Source organism: Phodopus roborovskii, unplaced genomic scaffold, assembly GCF_943737965.1.
Source record: "Phodopus roborovskii unplaced genomic scaffold, PHOROB, whole genome shotgun sequence".
Lineage (NCBI taxonomy): Eukaryota > Metazoa > Chordata > Mammalia > Rodentia > Cricetidae > Phodopus > Phodopus roborovskii.
Genome location: NW_026126618.1, coordinates 1,165,811 through 1,187,943, shown reverse-complemented (window position 1 = coordinate 1,187,943; position 22,133 = coordinate 1,165,811). Strand labels below are relative to the sequence as shown.

Here is a 22,133-nt window from a genome sequence, read left to right as displayed (position 1 = left end):
GCTAGCAACCGTGATAGGGGTCTCAGACTTTTAACTTTGTAGTAATCATATCAAAACCACACGGACACTATTAGGTAAATAAACAAACAAAAAAGCACAAAGTAAACATGTTGCATTTTATATATTAAAGCCACTGGCTGGCAGTCAAGCAATGCATGCTAAAACTGAAGATGCTCTCTTTCAAAAAAAAAAAAATCCTTGGAAACCATCCTGGTACCCTTGTCTCTCTCCACTGGGAAAGCCCGTTGTTTGGGGCTGGCATGAGGCTTGTTGTTGACAGTTTTATACTGTGTTGTGGAGTAGGGGGGAAGGATGCTTTATATCTGAAGGGTTTCAAGCTCGATTTTAAGTTACACCACAAAGAGAGCATGTTACCTCCTGCCGTTTGGAGCTATTTCCTTCATGCATTTTTAAAAAATTGCGTTAGTTTAGGGCCCCTTTTCAATTGTATAATACCTATAATTTAGTACTTATAGTTCATGCTTTGAGTTTGACTTCTAAAGTTATCACCTTTCACTGGGCTAGTCCAAAACATTCAAATGTCATTTAGAATGTCCTATGTTTATTGTGAGAAGCAAAACGCCAATTCTAAAATGCAGAGATTTAACTTTTTATAGCTAGCTCCTGGACTCTTGACATATCTTGTTCCTGTCGTCTTCTCAATCATACTAATGTGTACTCTTCTTTATTATAGTTGGGCTAGTTTATCTATACCTGCATTCTTGGTGGTCTCTATGGCAAAAAAGGCAGCACTGAACAGTTATTTTGCGATCTCCAGTAGGGGGTGTTTGTCCATGAATAGAATGGAGTAGAGGTTGAAAGGCATGAGAGCGTCTCTCTGATCATCTAAGTATCTGACTGTGGAAAGAAGACATAAATGTGTTGTTTTCATTGTGGGGTAACGGAAGAATGTTTATTTGTCCAGAGAAGCTGTCCCACGGGTAACTTGAGACTTTGCAATGAAGCAATTGCGTGCACGAATCTGAAAAGTTCATTGCAGGGTCTGTAGTATCCCTGCTGTTAAGAGGGGTGGCCACTAGGGTCCCGGCTATTCCATGTGTAGAAATGCTTTGCGTAGATAACAGTGTAGCCTTAATGAGTTACTATGGATGATAACACGAGTGGCCTCCTTTACTAAATTCTGAATGTGACAGCAAAGAACTTTTCTATATTAGTTCCTTTAATCCTTGTGCTGCATTTTATGAGGCTCCTTTTCGGAGGAAGAGGCTATGAACCAGAAAGGTTTAAGGTGGCCTAATCAGAATTTCAATACTGGCATTTAGCTTGCTTTTGCTCCACTGCATGGGATAATCACTTCCAAGCCTCACCCTTTCATCCCATTCACACTTGCTCACAGCAGGCCCTGCGTGAGGCACCATTGTAAGAGCTGGGTCCACAGCAGCAAAGTCACCTCCTTCCTAAGCCTCACCTTCTGCAGTATTAAGAAATTCGTGAACATCCTGTAAAAGAGAGGCTATGGCTTATTATTATATGAGACAGTACCTATCCTCTATCTATAATCTATCATCTATATATCATCTATCACTGATCTGCCTACCTACCTACAGATAGAAAAACATGCATACACTTATTTTTATTTTATTCATCATGTTACCTTATGTATTTTAGACTTTGTAGATTCTGAAAATTAGAAGTGTTCTTATTAAGAAGTGCTGTTTGGTTGTGAGCCTAGCCTTTAATGGTTAAGCCAACTCTCCCTTCTGGTCCCTGTCAGGTCGCTCCCCTCAGAGCTCTGGGAACCCCACAGAAGAGGGAGAGGAGGAATTGCAGAAGCCAGAAGGGTTGTGGGCACAGGAGAGCTTGGGGGAGAGCAGGGCATGCCAAATGATCATGGGGGCTCACGGAGACAAAAGTTGCAATCACGGAGCCTACTTGGGTCTGTGCTCTGTCCTCTGTATGTATGTTATGGTTGTTGGCTCGGTGTTTTTGAGGGACCCTAAGAGTGGGAGTGAGGATGTCTCTGACCCTTTTGCCTGCCCTTGGGACCCTTTCCTCCTGCCGTGTTCCCTTGCCCAGCCTTGCTGTGAGGGTTTGTGCCTGATCTTATTTTATCTTGTTGTGCTATGCTCAGTTGCTGTCACTGGGAGACCTGTCCCTTTCTGGGAGTAGATGGTGGGGAAAGTGGAGAAGGGAGATGGGTGGAAGGGTCCTGGGAGGGGAAGCTGTGGTCTGGACATATTTTATGAGAAAAAAGGTAATTTTTTAAATAGCGTTGTTCATGATAAAACTACTTTTTGGGTGTCCTGTTTTCTTTGACCTAAGTGTTCCGTGGGTGTATGGAGTAGCAGAGAAAAACATTCTTTAGAACACATTCAGATAATCCCACAAACCTCCCACAAAAGGCTTAATTATTCTGTGACATAGATTGAAGGTTCCTGCTACAGTTAGAATAAAAGTCGCAGCCGAGAAATCTCATTGTGAACAGGAAAATATTGATACCCTGTTTTCTGTCATATTCTGAATAGCAAATCCTTCCACAAGAATAAATTAGAATAATTTAAAAGAGAATGACACCAGAGAGTGTTTTGTTAAATGCCACATTTTATCTACATCGAGAAGATGAGAATAATTTTAAGTTTCCATGATTGGAAGCTAAGATTTTGTTTTAGCCATGAAAAATGTCAGTAAGTACTATGAAGCATGTTGCATTGTTTAAAGTAGTTGTTTTAGTTTTCAGCAGGAGCAGTTTTGATACATCGAGAGTGACTTGATGTGTGTCTTTCTCTTTTTATCCCTTCTGAAGTCAGTTGTCTAAGACAAGAAATCACTAGCAAGCCAACTAGCTGCTCACTTTAGATGTTGATGTTGCTTATCTTCAGGGCCTTAGTGCTGGGCCCTTACATAACCAGTGCAAACTCCATGGATATCTTTCATTTCTTTAGAAGGTCAAGTGGATTTACAAGGCCACCAGCTGGATATGCAAATCCTGCCCGACGGCCCAAACAGTGACGTGGACTTTTCAGAGATTCTTAATGCAATACAAGAAAGTAAGTTTCACTCAAATTTTGAATTCACAAGAGGAAAAAGTATTATAATATTGGGCAAGGGTAAAAGAGCTAGCAGCTTAGACACTTCAAAACTCAAAAGACGAATTGGTCCATGTTGTAAAAAAAAAAAATACTATACAAAGTAATTTTTGAGACAAAAAGAGACACCGTAATTGGGGTTAATTTGTAAAAATGAACCACAAGATATTGGGGTCTGAACAATTCTGTATGTTTATAATATAGCTTCAGATCAATTATAACCAAAGAAAAACTCTTTTTTTAACAAATCCAAGTATTGTTCCTCTGCTCCAATGCAAGAAGAACTACATGTTGACCCACTAAGCCAAAATCAAAACCATACTGTCTAAAACAAGAAAGCAGGGTCATCAGTGAAGGGCATGTCCCAGAAGTGAGCCCCTCCTCCCGGCGCTATTGATTATCAGTCAGAGGGCTCTCCTCACACTGCTTTGTGTTCTGTAACTGTCACTCAGAATTCTATTTTGATCAGCACATTTGCTCAATTATAGATTAAGCGCGGAGCAAATGATTGTCATTTGTTTCATTAGCAGTGAATGCTCGATGAAGGCAGCAGTTGCTTTCATACGATGCTGAACTGGAAGCCTTTATATTTGAAGAGTGTTTAAGGAAAAACAACTGCATTTTTCCTGTTTTTAAATTAGAGGCATTGTATTTTTGGACCAATTTCTCTATGTATGTGCCTCTGGGGATTAGACCCAGGGCTTTTTGAGTGCTAGGGATGTGCTGTACCTCTGACCTCATCGTGCTAAATTTTCACCATTGTTGTACTGTTACTTTGTTTTATAAGATAATGAATGGTGTAGTGCTTTGAAGATGGGAAAATTAACAAAGAATTAGGACAAATGTTGGATGCCAGATTAGAATGGAGACTAATGTAGCCTTCATTTATTCCCGCCATGAATGAGCTCTGTTCTAAATTTAAACATGTTGAGATGCAGATGAAGCTATATTTGTTTCATTACAGATGGTTGTGAGCCACCATGTGGTTGCTGGGAATTGAACTCGGGACCTTTGGAAGGTCAGGCAGTACTCTTAACCACTGAACCATCTCTCCAGCCCAAAAAGAAGTGGTTGTAGTTAAGAATATATGAGGACTGGTTATTTGTCCTAGGTGGTCAATTCTTAATATTAGCTAGTGAGTACAAAAGAAAAAACTTTACCCAGGAAGATGAAAAATAAAATTAATAGACAGGGACAGAAAATGGCTTTTCATGGGAAGTTATAAAATTATGTAATTATTTTATTTGACATGAAGGATGACAAATTGTACAGTTCTCAAAGAATTAAAAATGATGTTTCCACTGACAAAATTTAGCTCCATATAGATGCTGGAGATGAATTTAATCAATGTGTTTTAAGAACTTGCATCAAAATGAAGTAATAGTTTATAAGGAAGTATTTTTTTTTTACAGTAAGTAATTGGCCATGATTAGACCTCAGTTAAAGGTGTCTATCTAATGTTGCTAGCTATTTGCCAGTTTAAAATGATTTCATCTTTATGAATATCTCTTAGAATAAAGGAATACGCATTTTTGGACATTGGTATAAGAATTCAAAATAAGATCATGGCGTGGTGCTGGAGAGATGCTCAGCAGTTAAAAGTACTCAGTACTGTTACAGAGAACCTCAGTGTAATTCCCAGCATACACATGGTGGCTCACAACTGTCCATGCATGACTCCAGTTCCAGGAGACCCACACCTGCTTCCTTAGAGGCCAGCCAGACCCCTGAATTCCTGTGCCAGCAGACTTTGCTGTCACCAAATGTTGCTACTGTTTCTCTTCGAGAGCAGGAGCATCCAAGGGCTGAATGTGTACATAGAGGAACCAGAGAGGAAAGAGTAACATCCTGACACCTCTCCCTCAGTCTGCAATGGCAACATAGCTTCTTCTGCAGTGGGTGGAAGATGAGGAGACAGTTTCTTTGAACTATAGTGTAGCCTTGGCCATCCTGTGCACCCCCCACCCCTGCAACTTACTGCAGAAGGTCTCTAGTTATAAAAAGCTGATATTTTAAAGCAGCAACACTAAGATAATTAGAAGAAGAAAAATAACTTCCTCAGCATGGCGAGGGGTGCTCAGCATGAAAGTTCCACCCAGAACTGAAGAGCTATCAGCAATTGTTAGCAGCTGGGAAAGGTAGAGTTAGTTTTCCCTAAGATTGCAGCCTCTGGTATATTGACTATGCTCCAGTGGGTATACGGGCAATCCAAATTGGACCTAATGGGTTAAAAAAATAAAAGAGGACACAAATGAAGTGGATAGGGAAGGAGAGTGGATGTGGGAGGAACCGTGGTGTTGGATATGTAAAGCATACACAACAATTCTCAAAGAACTAATACACATGTATGTAATTATTGATATACTGACAATTAGCTGACTTTATTTTACATTTTCAGATGAATATTGAGCATCTCCTATCTGCTAGCTCCAACGTCAGTCTTCTACATGACAGAAAACACAGTGCAGTCATAAAATAGATTTAGTATAAACAGTCTAGTGTTTTTCTTTTCTATATTCCAACTTGCTTCTCGGAATGTCCTTCTTTATGGTCCCTCCTGGTGCTTTGAGATCGGTGGGCAATGCTTTCAGGATCTGGTGTTTTAGATGTAATAATCTGCAACTTATGGTAAAAATAGCACAATGAGCTGGCACTCTGCAGAACAACTATAAAAGCAGGGTTGTGCTGCAGGGGCTCTCTGGCTCCTCTGGGACCAGTAATCTCACCTTGTTTTGTCTTCAACACAAAGTACAAAGATTAATACTGCAGTGGCAATGTGAAGTTATCCTCATGCATTTGGAAAATTAAAGCACAGTGAATCAAGTTCTTTGATTTTTGTTTTAACCCACACTTCCTTTTAGACTTTCTCAAACATGTTTACTGTTTTGTGTGTGTGTGTGTGTGTGTGTGTGTGTGTGTGTGTGTGTGTGTGTGTGTGTGTGTGTGTTTTAAAACATTGCTTTTATAACATCGCCTCCCAATGTCATCCTCTTGCCTGGAAGTATGAGAGAGTAAAGACTCTTACCTCCTCTATTATCACCTAACCCTAAATGCTGGCTCAACACGCACATGGCTCACAACTCATAATTAGTTAATCTGATGATTATCCTTGCAATACATTTGTGATCTCTTTTCCTTAGAGAATTAATAACCACTAATACTGAACACCCCGGATGATTTCCCCTAGAGAAGCAGTTGAAGTAGTTGTAAATATTTGATGATATTTGGGATCGTTGGCTTTCTCATCATATAAAGACAGCCTCAGTCTGCCTGATGAAAGGTCCAGGAGGCCCCTGGTTTCTCTTCTCTGTCCCTGCCCTGGCTTGGAACGGAAAGAAGAAGTTGTTGTAAGTTTTCTTTTTGTGCTGAGTGGAACCTCTGACTCAGATCCCATAGCTCGTGTGTGGTCTCCCAGGCAGTTTGAGGTCCTTGACTCTTGCTCAGTTACTTTATGTGTCCCTGATGCTCTGTTTCTGACCACCGCCACCCCCCTTGGGCCGCATTCCTAATCTCTGAAATAGAGAGTCTTCTGAGTGTCCCCCTTCTTCCCCAGATGGACCGAGTCCACCTGCCCTCACTCTCTTTGCTGTCCAGGTGTGTTTGCACAACTCTTAATCAGTCTGACCCCGCTGCAGATCCTGACTACGATCCCATTCAATTGTTGCGCTCCTCCTCCCTCTTGTTAGTTTTAATTGAGTCTCCTGGGCATTTTTGTCTCTCTCTTCCTCACTTAATGAGCCTAATCGCAGAATTCTACTATGTACATGATTGTCCAATATTTTCTGTTTGAGAAAAAATCAGCTAAGAGAGGTGATGAAATCCATTATCGAGTGATATTATATAAACGCATGTAATCTCCGTGAGGTTCAAGCCATGGATGGAGACATCTTACTCCCACTAGGGATGGGGTCCATGATCTCAAGTGCCAGTCTCACCCCAGTCTCTAGCCTGACATGGCGCCTAGCCATAGTAGATACTTAAAATACTTGTTGAACAAATAGATTTTTTTTAATGAGTAAATTTTGTAACCTAAGACTTAAGTTTCTCCTTAAAAAGTTAGTCTAGTTGGTATATAGAATACTGCACTTTGTTCCTAATGCCTGCCCTGTAGTTAGTGATGAAAATGTCGGGGGCATTGCTGACATGCTGCAAATCCCCCTCCTTTTTCTCTGGAGGGTTTACCTGGCCACAGTGCTCCCCTGCCCACATGCCTAGCTGCACACTCTCTTGCTCACTGCTTTGTGGCTGGCTCACCCACACCTCTGCCCACAGGATTAGCTCTATTGTGCTGCCCAGGGAAGGTTCAGGGTGTGCCCTCCTGAGTGTTGCAGGGCATCTCTCCAGCCCTAACGCCTTCAGGGCCAGCTGCCCCAGCTCATGCCACCGCCTGACAGATGAGAAATGTTAGCCATATGTCTTAATCTAAGTTCTTTTATGTGGCTCGGTTACCTTTACTCTGTACTCCCCACCCACCCTCCTCTCTATCCGGCTGATGACTCTGCCTTTCTTGTCAGTCCCCAGAAGTCACGCCTAACCACTTCCTACCTGGCTGATGGCCGTTTAGTTCCACAGTGCTGTGGAACTTGCATTGTGATAAGGAAAACCACTAATATGCACTAAACATGGACAAAGAAGGTAATTACAGACTGTATTCTGTGGCCATGGACGGGGGAGCATCTCTACCCAGGGTGGTCAATCTGTCTTTGCAACACTGCACACATTGCATCTTCAAAAGCATCAGCTCCTTCAGCTCCTGTCTTTGAGCCTGCGTAAGAGTAAAGACCACGAGGTTTTTCTTCTCTGTAGTCTTTGCCGTCTAAATACCAATGGTGAGGACATTCATCAGTGCTGGTATACTTGGTGTCTTCAAACACTCAGCTGTTCCCGGATGTTCTAGAGGTCAGAACCTGAAATCAAGGTGTCGGAACCTGTGCTCCTGCTGGAGGCTGCATGGATCCATCTGCTTTGTTGGTGTTGCAGTCTTCTAGAAGATACCTACTCTCTGTGGTCTATGGCTCTGTCCTCTCTTCCAAGCCAGCAGCATAGCGTTTCCAGCTCCTCTGTCTGATTCTGAGTGTCCTGTGATTTCAGGACACTGTGAGCCTACCGTGTTGTCCATTTACGATCCTTAATAGAAGAAACACACCCAAAAGCCTGTATTGATGCAAAGTAACATATTTAGAGATGTGGTCACCCTTGCAGGAAAATGGCGATCGAGCAGCTCTCAGGAAGCCAGGGGTGCTAACTTCATTCCTGTTTCCATCCATTAAAAGGACAAAAGAATTGCATGAAGTCACATGCTTGGCTATAGGTTTAGAATCAGGACACCCAACTACATAAATTACCTCTCTCTCTTCTGTGCCTGACTCTGTCTTTCTTTTTCTAACTACTTGTTGTTTGCATTTATTTGATCTATTTCCTTTTTCCATGAAGGCAAAGAGCCACATCATTTTTTTTTTAGTTTTTTAAAACTCTTTTTTAAATAATTTTTTTTTTATGTATTTTACATTCTGACCTCAGTTTCCCGTCCCTCCTCTCCTCCCTGTGGCCAGTCCCACCACTGCCTTTCCGTCCATCCTCCTCCCCTTCTGCTCCTCCTCAGTCTCCATTCAGAAAGGGGCATGCCTCCCGTGGCTTGAACAAAGCCTGGCACTATCAAGTTGAGGTAGGACGAAGCTCCTCCCCTTGTGTAAAGGCATGGGGGACAGGTTCCCAAAAGCCAGCTAGACACCAGGGACAGGTCCTGATCCCACTGTTAGGAGCCTTCACAAAGAGAGAGAACCACAACACTTTTAGTCACCAGAACATGCTTATCACAAGGCCATACACTGGACACAGCATGGGAACATGTCTAAAACATTTATGAACGAAAAAAATAAATACTCAAATCCAGTCTCCCACAAATCATTTTATGCAGCACCTTCTGGCTAGCTATAGACCTTTGGGCACTTTTAAAGTATCAAAATAAAAAATAATAATTATAATGTTGAGCCAGAGCTGAAGGTGTTGAAGGAGACCCTGGCGGTGCTCAGCTTTGCTTTATGGTGCCATGCAAGGGGCACTTGCACTGAGTAGCCGCCCCTGATGTGCAGCTCTTTGTATGTTATTGTGTCATTAGCATAGTCTATGGGGGGAGGTCTCTGGATGGCTCATGTCTTTGAATTTATCATTAGAGGAAGAAGGAAGCCAGGAAACGCAACTGCGTGTTTCACTTTTGAATTTATTGAAGAGATTATAAAGGAAAAAATAATGAAATAAATACATGCCACTAAGCCATACAAGTGGCACTTTTATGGGTTGCCTTGTCAAGCTCTATGGCTCTTAAGTAAGAAAATATAGCATGAAGAAACACAGCTCCACAACCTGGAGAATGAATTCTTAATACCTTCAAATGAAAGTACCTTTCTCTAAATAGCTATATAAAGGCAATCTGAATAAATCGCCTTTTGTTATTCTGGGAGACAAATTATGTTTATGACATGAAGGTGTTTTACCTACTTTGTCTGGACTAATGTTACCTGTTTGACATCTTTTCTCTCAGGAAGTGATGAACCTGTCACTCGAGGTTTTATGGAAACCGTGTGCATAGAAAGCCAAAGAAAGCCACCTCCCTTTACTGTGTTGCCGCCCAGTCCAGCTTCTTAGCCCACTTTAATGTATGTGTTTTTCTCCTAGTGGCCAAAGATGTCAATATTCTTTTTGATGAATTAGAGGCTGTCAACAGCCCTTGCAAAGATGATGATTCCCTCCTACACCCTGGAAACCTGACCAGTACTTCAGAGGATGCCAGCAGACTAGAAGCAGGGGGAGAGGTAGGAGTTTGCACGACTTGCTGGAAGAGAAATGCTTCGGGTGGTAACCTGGGAGGGATTCCAACAGACCGTTTGGAGCCAAATCCCATCAAACTGCAGGCTCCCCGAGAGTATGTCTTATAGTCTGTGTGCTCTGTGGCTCTAGCATATCTCAAGGATCTGAAATGGACCTGTGCTAAAAACTTAAAGGTTGATCATGTCCTTCATTCCCACATCTAGTGATATTTAATGAATTCAGAGGAAGATTTCTCCAACTGCCCATCATTCTATGATGGAGTCTAAGTGTTCCTAACTAATGAAAAGAAACCAGACAAGGATGAGCGTCCTAGTACAAACCCCTGAGCCTACAAACTAGCAACATAAAATGCACCAGCCTTTCAGGATACTGTTATCTGAAGTCTCTGTGAGTTTCCATTTTTCTCCTCTATAAATGGGAGACTTCTCTATAGTTGAAAACAGATCCACTTTGGGAGAAAAAGTATTTTGTGGGATGTTCACTGTTGCTCTGGCTTAAATATCAATGAGATTTAAGATTTCTTTTAATATGTACCACACAGAAATGACAGGTATGTGGAGGTGAAGGCAGGCATTGATTGACTCTACACCCTGCCAGTTACCCATTGAAAGGATGGCACTTTTGGACAGGAGACATTAGTAACATCTACCAAGTCTCTCTCTTTATTCCCTGTTTTTCTTTAAGAAAAAAAAATCAATTGTTGCCATCTGTACACAGTATGGATGCTTTATAGTATGTAGATGAAGTTTCTTTTCTGCCTTGTCCCACAGAATCCCCCCCTCAAAAAAACACACAGAGGCTTATATTAATTATAAATTGCTTGGCCAATGGCTCAGGTTTCTTACTGTCTGGCTCTCTCTTAATTAACCCATAGCTACCAATCTAAGACATGACCTCGTCTTACTGTAGAATGTTGCCATCCTATCTTCCCGGCAGCTCCATGACATCTCCCTGGAGGCTCCTCTCTGCGCCCTCTCCCCAGAATTCTCCTTGTCTGATAGCCCCTTCTGTACTTCCTACCTGGCTACTGGCCAACCAGTGTTCTATTTATCAACCAATACGAGAAACATCTATACAGAAGGACATCCCCATCAATAGTAGCCTCATGAAAGAACATTGAAAGGCCCCCTCAAAAGCAGTAAATTTCTTTCCATTCTGGAAAGCAGTAGTTTCAGAGAGGTCAGGGTTCTGCCGGAAGTAGGACAGGTCACTGCTCAGTCAGAGCCAGGCTTCCTCCTGGTTCTCTTGAGGAAAGCCCTGCTGTTGTTTTTCATTTTGTTGTGGCGTTGATTGTAGCATTCAGAAATGAGCCCAGGGCCTCATGGTCCTAAGCAGCACCCTGTGGCTGAACTGTATGTTTCCCCACCTCAAGGCCCTGCTTCTGAAGGATAACTGTTCATAGATGCCTCTTCAGCCTGACTCCCAAGTGTGTGGTAAAGCAAGAGCCAACAGTGGTTACAGGTTGGAAATGTCAGTGCTGAAATGTGGGGCACAGGCCTTCCATTCCTCCTGACTGAGGATAAGATTGCATGCATGGTACTTGAGCATGGATGTGATCCTAGCGTGGTCTTGGAGGCCTAACGTGGTTCCTGTCTTTATACTGTTTTTCAAGAGTGATGCATTCTGTGGTTGAGAGAAGGCAGGCTTCCCATTTCCACGTGGCTGGGTTTGCAGACTCAATTCTGAAATCTATTAGCCTGAGACACTTGGCTCCAGCTTGAGCAGCCCAGGCTTAATGCTCTCTGTCAAGACCCCACATTAGTACAATCTAAGGAACCTGTGTGAAAAACCAACCCACGCATCTTCTTCAGTTTCTTGATTGTTATAAAATAATGTGTATGACTTCCATATATGTTTAATAATAAGAACATCAATTGAACTATCATCCAATTTATGAATTAGAAAGAACCTTTCAAGTTATATGCCTTATCAGGGTTGCTAACTTATTATTGCTTTTAATTCAATAGAAAATTAATATCAAAGAGTAAGAAAATAGGCGAATGCATATTTTATCGTCTTAGTTGTTTCGTATACAAGTATTTACACATATACCCAAAGATAAGAAAGAAGGTAAAATACTTTTCTTCTCTCTCTCTCTTTTCTTCTTTGAGACAAAGTCTGTGCAGCCCTGGGTGGCCTGGAACTTGTCATGTAGACCAGGCTGGCCTTGAACTCACAGAGATCTCCCTGCCTGTGACTCCCGAGTGCTGGGATTGAAAGTGTTCGTCTTCACACCTAGATTTTAAACTGTGTTTTGTGTGTTTGCTTTGTCTTTACTGTGGACAATCAAGCAGAACACGAATATTTCTAGAACCATTGCAGCTACCTGTGACCCTTTTACCATCCCAGGGTACCATCCTTCCAGGGTTCTTGTTCTAGTTCCCATTTTCTTGCTCTAAAAGTTTTACTACATACAGAAATTTGTTTTGTTTTATGTTTTATAGAAAATCATGTTATGAAGTCTTCTTTGACTTGTGTTCCTGAAAAAAAAATTACTTTTCTTCAATGCATCTTAGTTTATTTGTTTTTGTTGTTGTATAGTACTTCACTGGATGTATATCCAGGACACCGTGTGTTAGCCATTTATTGTGTATATCTGAGTGTGTTATAATTTAAAATTTTATACTAATCTCAACAATGCTGTTATAAATATTTACCTACATCTCTTAGCTGCCTTGCCAAGAATTTCTCTAGGGTTTTATGTTATACAAGTGTTCAATTTTCCAAAGTTACTCCTTCAGTTTTCTCTCTCGCCAGTACAATATAATGATTCTCGGTTTCTGCCACGTCTCTGTCAACACTATTTTCAAATGCCTCGCATTCTGCCCATGTTACCTAATGCATCTTCAGTTTTTATTTTGTCTCTCCTTGTTTACATATTTCATTGTATGGACATGAAATATTATTAAAGCAGCATGGAAATTTCATTTAGCTTTAGTTCTTCTTTTACATTGCTCACCTGAAGCTCAGGCTCGGGAATGGCCTGAACCGGTCTCTTTCTCTTTGCACACAGACAGTGCGGGAACGAAACAAAGCAAACGGGCTTTACTTTAGAGACGGGAAATGTCGAATTGACTACATTCTTGTGTACAGAAAATCCAACCCGCAGACTGAAAAGAGAGACGTGTTTGAAAGGAATATCAGAGCAGAAGGACTACAAATGGAGAAGGAGGTAAATCGTTTCCTTTCGTGGGAACACACATGCGTGTTTGTGCAAGCACACACACATACATACACATCAAGCATGCGATTTGTAAATGAGGCTTTGACATGCTAACAGGACATCTTATTTAATCCGTTTTCCTTTTTTCAGTATTCAGGGGATGTTCCATGTGTAGGGGCTTTTGAAGCACATTTTTACCCTTAAGAGTCATGACAAAGTATTCTGTTAATGAACCCAGATGTTTTGAGTTATGGTGACCTATCTGACTTCCCACATCTGCTACTGTTCTATGTCTATGACAGAGGGTTCTAGTTATACTTGGTAAAGAGGACTTTGAGTAAAAAGTAATCAGCCCCCTTGCAGGTCATTTCACAGACTGTAATGAGCTCAGGCATCCTTGCACACCACAAGAGTTTGGCTGTTTGGGGGAGGAGGAGAAACCACTTAGCTAGAATTTATTAAAATGATTCCAATTTTTTAAAAATTGGATTATTCATTACTGGGTTCCCAGATCAACTGTTAGCACCTTTCCTGTACCGCCCCTCCCTGTCTTCCCTGAGTGGAGAGTTTTGCCGAATTAAACAAACAGGAGGCTCCGCCAAGCCTCCGATAATAGTCCCCAGAAGGCTTGCTGTACAGTTAGCAGTGTGTGTGTGTGTGTGTGTGTGTGTGTGTGTGTGTGTGTGTGTGTTTTAGCTGAGTTATGTAACTCTTAGATTTCCCCTAAACATTGTGCAATCAATAAGAAAAACATCCTAACAAATTAATATGTCCACTCTGCCATTCAAGCCTGAGTTATAGATTGCTGAAGTCAGACAGCCAAGTTTTTCATTGCTCTGAGGCATCAAATAATGGAGGCATTTTACACCCACGCTGGTCCTGTTCATCTTGGGAGACAGCAGGTAAATGGGACTTTCCCAGGCTTGGTAGACTGACCTCATCCCTTGAACATTTTCAGGACATGAGCAGTGTGTCTCTGGAATGTCTCCAACAAGAAATCGGGGAATGATGAGATGAGGTTGCCTAAGGAGAATCAGTTCTTACCCTGGGGGACTGGGCCAATTAAATGTCACCTTTTCATTGTCTTTGTGGGGTTCCCAGAAACTTTCCTGTGCTGATCAACTGAGCACAGTACATTGTATTTTTTTCTTAAATGGCCTTGCTTTGTCCTATAGTCTTCCTTTTGAGTGGCAAGATTTTTATATGAAAAAAAAAGGAGAAAGAGTATAACATCTGCATAGTGTGAAATAATGAAAGTCCCTTCTGACATTGTCAAAGTTTTGATTCCTATCAAAATAGAGACCCTGGACCATTAATGAAAGATTGGTATTTTAAGCTTCACGACTATTTTTCCCATTCCCAGGGCTTCCTCCGCATAGCTCATTTCAAAGTCATTGCATGAGTTTTTCACTCAAACTAAAAAAGCCTAACCCTTTCTCGGATATGTGTATTACTAAACCGCATACCACCCTTCCCGTGTCTCCAAACACGGACCCTGCGGTTTGTAGCTGCTCTTAGTGGGCCTGCAGCGGAGGCTTGCTCAGCCTGCTCCACGGTTGTGGCATGCTGCGATGTGTGCCCGGGGCATGGCAGGCACACTGCTTGTGTGATTGACATTATATATGAGTTAATTTGTTATTGTGTTAGCATATACTCACAGCTAGCTATCCATCTCGATGTGTATCAGGAGAGAAAAGGTGGAAAAAAGTATTACAGTACAGCAGACTTAAAAAGCAGAACACCCTAAGCATTTTTTTTTCTCATTGCCTGTTTTTCTCCTGTGGACTGCAGCTTCCTTACTTGTTGCTTTGCTCACAGGCCTCTGTACACTGGCAGCAGGCAGGCAGGCCTTCAGGGACCATTTTCCCCAGGCAGCCTCTGAGCACCAGTCTTGCCCTAGCTCCCACAGTCTGCATGAGTGGTACAGCCTGTCTCAAACACAGCATCTCTGCTCTCTCTCTGCATCCCTGCCTCAGCACCAGTGGTACAGTGTGCCTCTAATGCAGCATCTCTACACCCCCATGCCCTCAGCCAGTTCAGAGAGAAAGGGGTGTGTACAGGTTGCCTTGCTTAGAGGGCAGTAAGAAGTCAGAAGTGAAGTCAAATGATTAGAGGCGTCTTTATTTGTGTTGTGTTATTAGGCGTGGAAGCTGTCAGAAGCACTCTTCCAGATATCAAGTGCTTTCCTGACAGTCCCAGCACAGAGACAACCATTTTAACAGTAATTCTGGCTCCCAGGAGTTACTTCAACCTATTATAAGCAACGAATGCAAAAGAAAAGTAAAGGAACCTCAAGGAACTTTCCATGAATTCATGCACATTTGAAGTGATTGACACTAAGTACATTTTATGAATTACTAGTATTATTAGGGTCTTTGTCCCACCATATCCAAAATTATGGAAATGCTATTTTTGCAAGATGGGGTTTGAGTTTCCAAATGGTTAAAGACAAGCTTTGTAGTTCATTTTAGCATAAGAATCCTATCTTCTTTACATCCGAGGTCTAGAAACACAGGAGAATCTTTGGGGCTGGTGAAAGTGCTTGTTGTGCAAGCAACAGGACCCAAGTTCAGATCCCCGGCAGTCATGTAAAAAGCTGGCCATGACTGTGTACGTCTATAACCCAATGCTCATGGGGGAGGAAGCCGAGACAAGCATATCCCCAGAACTTTCCAGACAGCTAATCTATCCAATAGCTAATTTGTGGGCTGGGAGCTCAGTAAAGATCCTGTCTCAAAAAATACGGTGGAGACTGCTGAAGAAAGATGGCTAACATTGACCAGGTCCACATGTATATATACACACATGCACATACATGTACACACACGTACACACCCCAAACAAGTGAAAATTTTTAATTCACAATACATGTGAGAACATTATATAAAAATTTAATCCCTCTGTCATGGTTTCTATACCCTGGGTCTTTAATAATAAGTAACTAGAATCTCATATTATGCAGAGAAAGTTATTTGTACCAATGGTCTCAAAGCCTCCGTAAGTCCAAGTTAATTTACTTTTGTATCTATTTAAAGTGATTCCCTTCTTAAAATTATGCTCACATTATTAATTTATACTTCTCATGTTTAATTCTGTTTCTCATTGATCTTTTGCTGTGTTTTGGGATCATCATTGGTAAGGACAAATCTTGCCCTCTGTATTATTACTTGACTTACGGATGCCATGAAATCCATAGAGTGTGTAAGCAACAGTTGTATTCATGGAACACGCCCCCTCTTCTGGTCCCACTAGTCATGTGGGGCCTGAGAGGAGGCCCCTATCATTAAAATCATTCTAAAATAATTCTAATTGTACAAATCAAAGCATGTGAACAGCATGCATTCAGCAAACATTGTACATCCACTCTGTGACAGGCCCTGCCATCATTCAGCAATGAAGAAAGACAAGCGATCTTGCTTATAGAAGAATCAGACACAACATAGATAAGCAGATATGTGAATGCCTGCAAGGGATGGAAGCAGGATGTGTTAAAGGGGGCTTGGAATGTTTTAGAAATTGCCAAAGGTGGGCCTCTCTTCCAGACAAAGAGAAAGTAAGTTAAAAGGCCCTGAGACAGGAGCATGTCTGGGACATTGAGGAAACTGTGAGTGGCCAGTGGGACTGGAGTTAATTGAGCAACGCAAAAGACAGAAGCCCAGTGACAGTGGAACTCAGCAGCTGTGTGGGAAATTTATTTCGTCCCAGTGATGTGGGAAGGCATGGAAACGCTTTATGGGAAGAATGTAGAGCTCTGTTTTCTGTTTCCTGAACTCACTCTGGCTGCCTGCTCAGATGAGAATGGGTGGGAGAGAGGGCGGCCTGGTGGGGAATCTAGAAGATTTGTTGGTTGTGAGCCACTGTGTAGGTGCTGGGAATTGAACTCTTGTCCTCTGTAATAGCAGTATACACTATAAGTCACTGAGCCATCTCTTCAACCCAGTGAATAGCTAAATTCTATGGCTGTGTTGATGTAACACTGGTCAGTTTTGTCCTAGGGTTTCTCAGTATTAGGAACATTTAGGGCCGCATAATTCTTTATTATGGGTCTTACATACTGTAGGATGTTTAGCAGCAACTGTGGTCTCTCTGTTGCTGGTGCTGGTAACACCTATTCTAAGTCTCTAAGTGTTCCGCCTTGTACCAGTAAAAATTGACAGGGTCAGGAAGGGTTGACCTGGGCTAAAAATCACCAAGTCAAAGACCTGATCAATATTTTGTGGTTTGTTGTTGTGTCTGTGAGGAATTAAAGGTGGATGAAACCATTCTGTGATCCAGGGGACAAACTGGCTTAAACAATGAATACAAGACTATTGAATCAGAAGAATAGAGCTATTAATTTGAGGAAAAGAATAGGATCTAAGTTATGAATGGCCCCTCAAGCCGAGCAACTGAGATTTAGATCTGCTTACCTCTGTACCACTTACTAAATAAATAATCGGATAAGGTTTTTAACCTATGCCTCAATTTCACTGATTAACTGGCATATAATTCCCTGAAACTCTTCCAAAAATAAATTCTGAGTTCTATATTCTATTCCTGCTAGGAGAGTCTGGCACAAATGAAGTGCCCAATCACAGGCAACAATGTCATTGTCAAGAAGGGAGAGGTTTCATTCACTGGTCACACATTGGCTGGGTTTTTCAGGCATTCATCCTTGTCCCCATCATTTCTTGGGATGAGGGTCCCTACCCTGAGTCTAGAGACAATAGAAGATGTTGTGTCTCAGAAATTAGAGCTATGTGTCAAGTGGCACTTGTCTGACAGGGCCCAGTCCGCTTACGGCTGCCCCCCTGAACCACCTAGGGACAGCGTTGTTCTCTGTCTCAGCTTTCCTCGGCGCTATTCTGTGAAAACGGTAATGGCGGCCATGCTGTTTCTTCTTCTTCCCCTCTAACCCTGATCTCCAGTTTAATTTCTGAGTTCCGTTTTAAAGCTCGGAGGACCTTAACTGCTGGTGTTTATTTAGGAAGAAAATGTTGAATCAAAACATTTCTGTTGCCAGGTCAAGATGACCAGAACAAAGTTACCTTGAACTGATTTACTTAAAAGATGATCTTAAATCAATACATAATCTCACGTGACTCATTTGTAGTCTTTCAAACAGACACACACACAAAAAGCACAACTAAATGGAAAATGATACCCATTTTCCAAGTGCCAGCAGAGGCTCCGAAGCTGGGTCATGAACTGTTGCTACTTCCCACATGGAGAGTCACAACCCAAACAATCCCCTCGGAGCTCTGAACTGGGCTGTTTTGGGATAAAGCACATTTTGCATTGTCATTGTGTACCACATGGGAGCATCATATTGCTGCATCCCAGAGGAACTAAAGTCTTTCTTTCGTGGAGTCATTTTCCTCCTCTTTTTCTTTAATTACCTCTTAGGCTAACCTGCCAAAGAGGGTACAAAGAACACATACAAACTGACACCAGTTATTTATGAATAAACACAGAGACTGAAAAGCTTCAAGGCAGCCTGGAGAACTGTTAGTCCATGGTGCTGCTTATCATTCCTACAAAAGCAGAAAATTTAAAGAGGAACTTCATTGGTTAAGCCCGCTTAAAAGCGGTAACACTGGGCCAGGAACTTCAAGGGAAGTCAATGGCATGGGATGACTGTGGTTTGGATGGAATCATTCATTCACTTATTCATTCATTAAATACCTCTCAGATGTCCTCTATTACTGAGGATAGTGAACTATGAAACAGGTCGGTGTATCAGGTGTGGCGACGCTGTGGAGAACATATAGAAATACGAGAAACTAGCATTTGATTTGGGAGTTCGAGGGCAGTCTTTATGATGGAGAAGTGCACACAGAGATGAAAGGAATTGCATTCATATGCCTGGCTCTCGAAGGCGGCCATTGAGACTGCCCCGTTATTATGTTTGCCTAACATATGAATGTAGGAAGTACAGGAGCTGGGCTGGGGAAAGGGCTTAGACAGAGAACTGGATTTGGCTGGAATCTGGGAGACTGAAAGAACTCTCGCAGGGCACAGAGCAAGAGAAACATTAAGTCCATGAGGAGTGTTGGAGTCTGGAGGGGCCCCTCCCAGGTGCAGCCCCTCGCTAACCTGCCCTTTGCTGTAACCCAGCTTACATTCCAGGATGTAAGTTACCCCTTCATTTCCACCTGTCCGTGCACCCCAAGTTTCCTTTCTGAAATTCTCCCCCAGGGCCTCTTACAGTTAGAATTAGTTGGGAAAGTTGGCTATTCTGTCTTCCAACATTGAAGCACTTAATGTAGATGCTGGGCACTGTTGAAAGGGCCAGGACCCAAGTCAGAGAGGCCATACCCAGCTCCTTCAGCCTGAAACATAGCAACAGGTGGTCTAAAGGCACTTCCTATCTGAGTGCCTGATAAGGGAAAATGAGTAAGACACCTACTGGAACTTCCGTGACCTTCACATGTGCCTGTACAACTGAATCCCACTGGATATAGAAGTAGCTCCCCGTTTCCAGCTTCCAAATCTCCTCTGATCGCTCTTCACTGTAGACTTTAACTCCAACCAAGAACCCTTTGGTGAAGGAGATTCTTAGAAATATGACCCTGGCTTCTCTCCGTCCGGCAAAGGGGGGCTCAGCGGGGGTGGGGGAGGCATGCCAAGATAACAGCAAATAACATGGGGAAGCCATATACCCTCCTCCTAACAGAATTGACTGAGGAGATGCCCAGCTCCCTAAGGCTGAACCAGACCCATCTCTGTAAAACCCATTGTGACATATGAACTCTAGCACCTACCTCCCTTTGAGATGATTAAGGGGGCATCTCTTTCTGGGTCTCCACCTGGATATACTGGGTAAGTTGCTCTCAGAGTACATCCTCATTCCCACACCTTTGTTCTGATGCCAACATTAGTTAATTGTTTCTGTTCAGAGCAGAGCTGAATTCCCTCAGCACCGACCTTTAACTTGGGAGTCAGCAGCAATCCAAAATCTGCATAATGAAACATCCAGAATTTGCCATTCACTGGAGGGGCCCAAGCAGACAAGGTGAAAGGTCTTTAGCCCCCACCCGCAGAATGGAATTTCCCTTCTCTCCTTCCCATCCTACAGTGTTAGAGTATCAGCCTTTGTGAATGCCTGCTTTGGATCTGCTGTATTCCAGACCCTCTCCCAGGCACTGGAGAATAAAGCATGAATAAATGTCCCAGTTATCTCTGGTTGCGTTAGAAAGAATAGCTCCAAGATGTGTGGGCTGACACAGCAGGCATTAGTTTTGCTCTCAGATCTGCACTCGGGCAGAGATGAGCAGGGATAGCTCCTCTTGGCTTCACTGGACACCACTGGGATCAGTCCCACTAGGTCCTCGAGTGGTCCTTAGCCAGACACTGGTGTCAGCTGAGCACTCAGCCAGGGCTGGGAGCTGCACGTACTTGTTTTGTTTTTCCTTTTTTTTTTTTTTTTTTTTTTTTTTTTTTTTCCATGCATGCTTCTCACAGGCTGCCTGGACTTCCTTGTCACATGGGGCTGCATCCTAAGGTTGATGTTCATTTTGGCAGCATATTGTCAGAGCAGTTTCTTTGGCTCTACTGTTGAGGCAGAATCGAAAGGGAAGAGCATAGATTCCACCTCTTGATGGAGCGCAGAAAGATTCCAGATGAGCAGATGACAGTGCAAATGATTGTTGCGAAATACAGCCTGCACTGTGGGTTCAAGGAACTTTAGCTGCAACAAAGAAACAAAGCATAACTTAATCTGAAGAGGTTTTCCTTTTGATTTTTTTCTGCAAACACTAAGAGAATTATATGGTTTCCAGAAGCTAAAAGACTGTGCCATGGGTCTTAAAGAAAGAATAGATACTCACCGCCTTGGGTTGGCATTCTAGAGGGAAAACACACTAGACTTTGCACAATTACCTTGAGATTTAGTCATCCTGGCTCTGGGCTGCGTCTCTCTTCCTAGTGGAACTGTGAGTCCCAGGAAGCCCACTCAGGTTTCCTGCAGTTCCTGACTCGTTCCTTTATCTTGACTGCCATACATTTGTGCTCACTCAGCATTTTCCTGTGAATAGAAAGCAGGCCCAAGTCTCAGTGACAGCGCTAGCCCGAGAGGGGTTCTCAGACACTCATTTCCTCTAAGTGTCCTCACGGTGCCCTCTTAATGCTTTACAAAGGATGCCCATTCCGTCTACTGCAATTTAAATAGGAAGTCATCTCAATGACTTTCTCCCAGGCTCACACCCATGCAGGAATCCTGACCTTGAATGCTCTTCAGGGGATATTATGTTTATTGCCCAGTGGAATCCTTTGCTTTTCAATCCCATTTTTCCTTTCTTATTCTTTTCTAGACATGTTGAAATTAAAAAGAGCTTCATAGAAGGCGAGGACTACAGTAGATGAAAGAAAGAAACCATACTGTCTATAATTTCCCTGACCTTAGCAGGCCAGCTGGCAGGAAAGAAAATTACATGTGGTGAGACCTTGTGCCCATTAGTGTTTCGGAAACGCATTATGTTGTCCCTGGGGGAGCCTCCTCCACAGTCTGAAAGCTCCTGGGCACAGCGAGAATATTATTTTGGATTGTACAGCAGTAAATCACTTCAGCATTCATCCGAGGCTGCCTAGATTCAGTTTCCCAGACTCTAATCAGTGCCCATGGGTCTCCTGAAGTCTCCTTCTTCATTCAGTGACTTGTGGACACACTGTAGTTCTAAAAGGTATAAACTGTACTCTTTCCCCTGATTGCCCAAAGGTTTCTCCTACCCCAAGTTCACTGTGCAAACTCCATTTGAGTGAGACACTCCCTGTCTTGATTATTTTTTGTCACATGATGCTGCATTAGGTTGACAAAGAGAAGCAGTCAGCAGTAGGTGCTGATTGTCAGTTTGTGGGTTAGATTTTTGTTTTCTTCTTCCTCCTCCTCCTCCTTTCTTCTTTCTTCTTTCTTCTTCTTTCCACCTGAAGCCTCTATGCAACAATGCAATAGCTCATGTTTCAGATACCAAGAGTTTTAACTAAACTCGCCAACACTGGGGCCAGTACTTGGAACTGAAACTTTTTTGTGTGTGAGCTTAAAACACTCTGAGTCATGAGGAAGTAAAACGAATATGATAATGAGCTTATTGGTTAATGATTCGAAGGCATCATTCTGC

At 42.5% G+C, this 22,133-nt stretch overlaps 1 protein-coding gene across 4 annotated transcripts in view; it reads left to right on the top strand.

Annotated features, from left to right (window-relative positions):
- The window catches only part of Ano4 (anoctamin 4), a 323,121-nt gene that overhangs the window by 179,914 nt on the left and 121,074 nt on the right, over positions 1–22,133 (top strand). For 3 of the 4 annotated variants that reach the window (XM_051206302.1, XM_051206301.1, XM_051206304.1), the window contains 2 exons: positions 9,723–9,859; positions 12,889–13,047. In XM_051206302.1, coding sequence (XP_051062259.1) covers positions 9,723–9,859; positions 12,889–13,047 — 296 coding nt within the window. Of the gene's footprint in view, positions 1–2,901; positions 3,009–9,722; positions 9,860–12,888; positions 13,048–22,133 lie in introns of those variants that run through there. The other variant, XM_051206303.1, reaches the window with a different exon arrangement.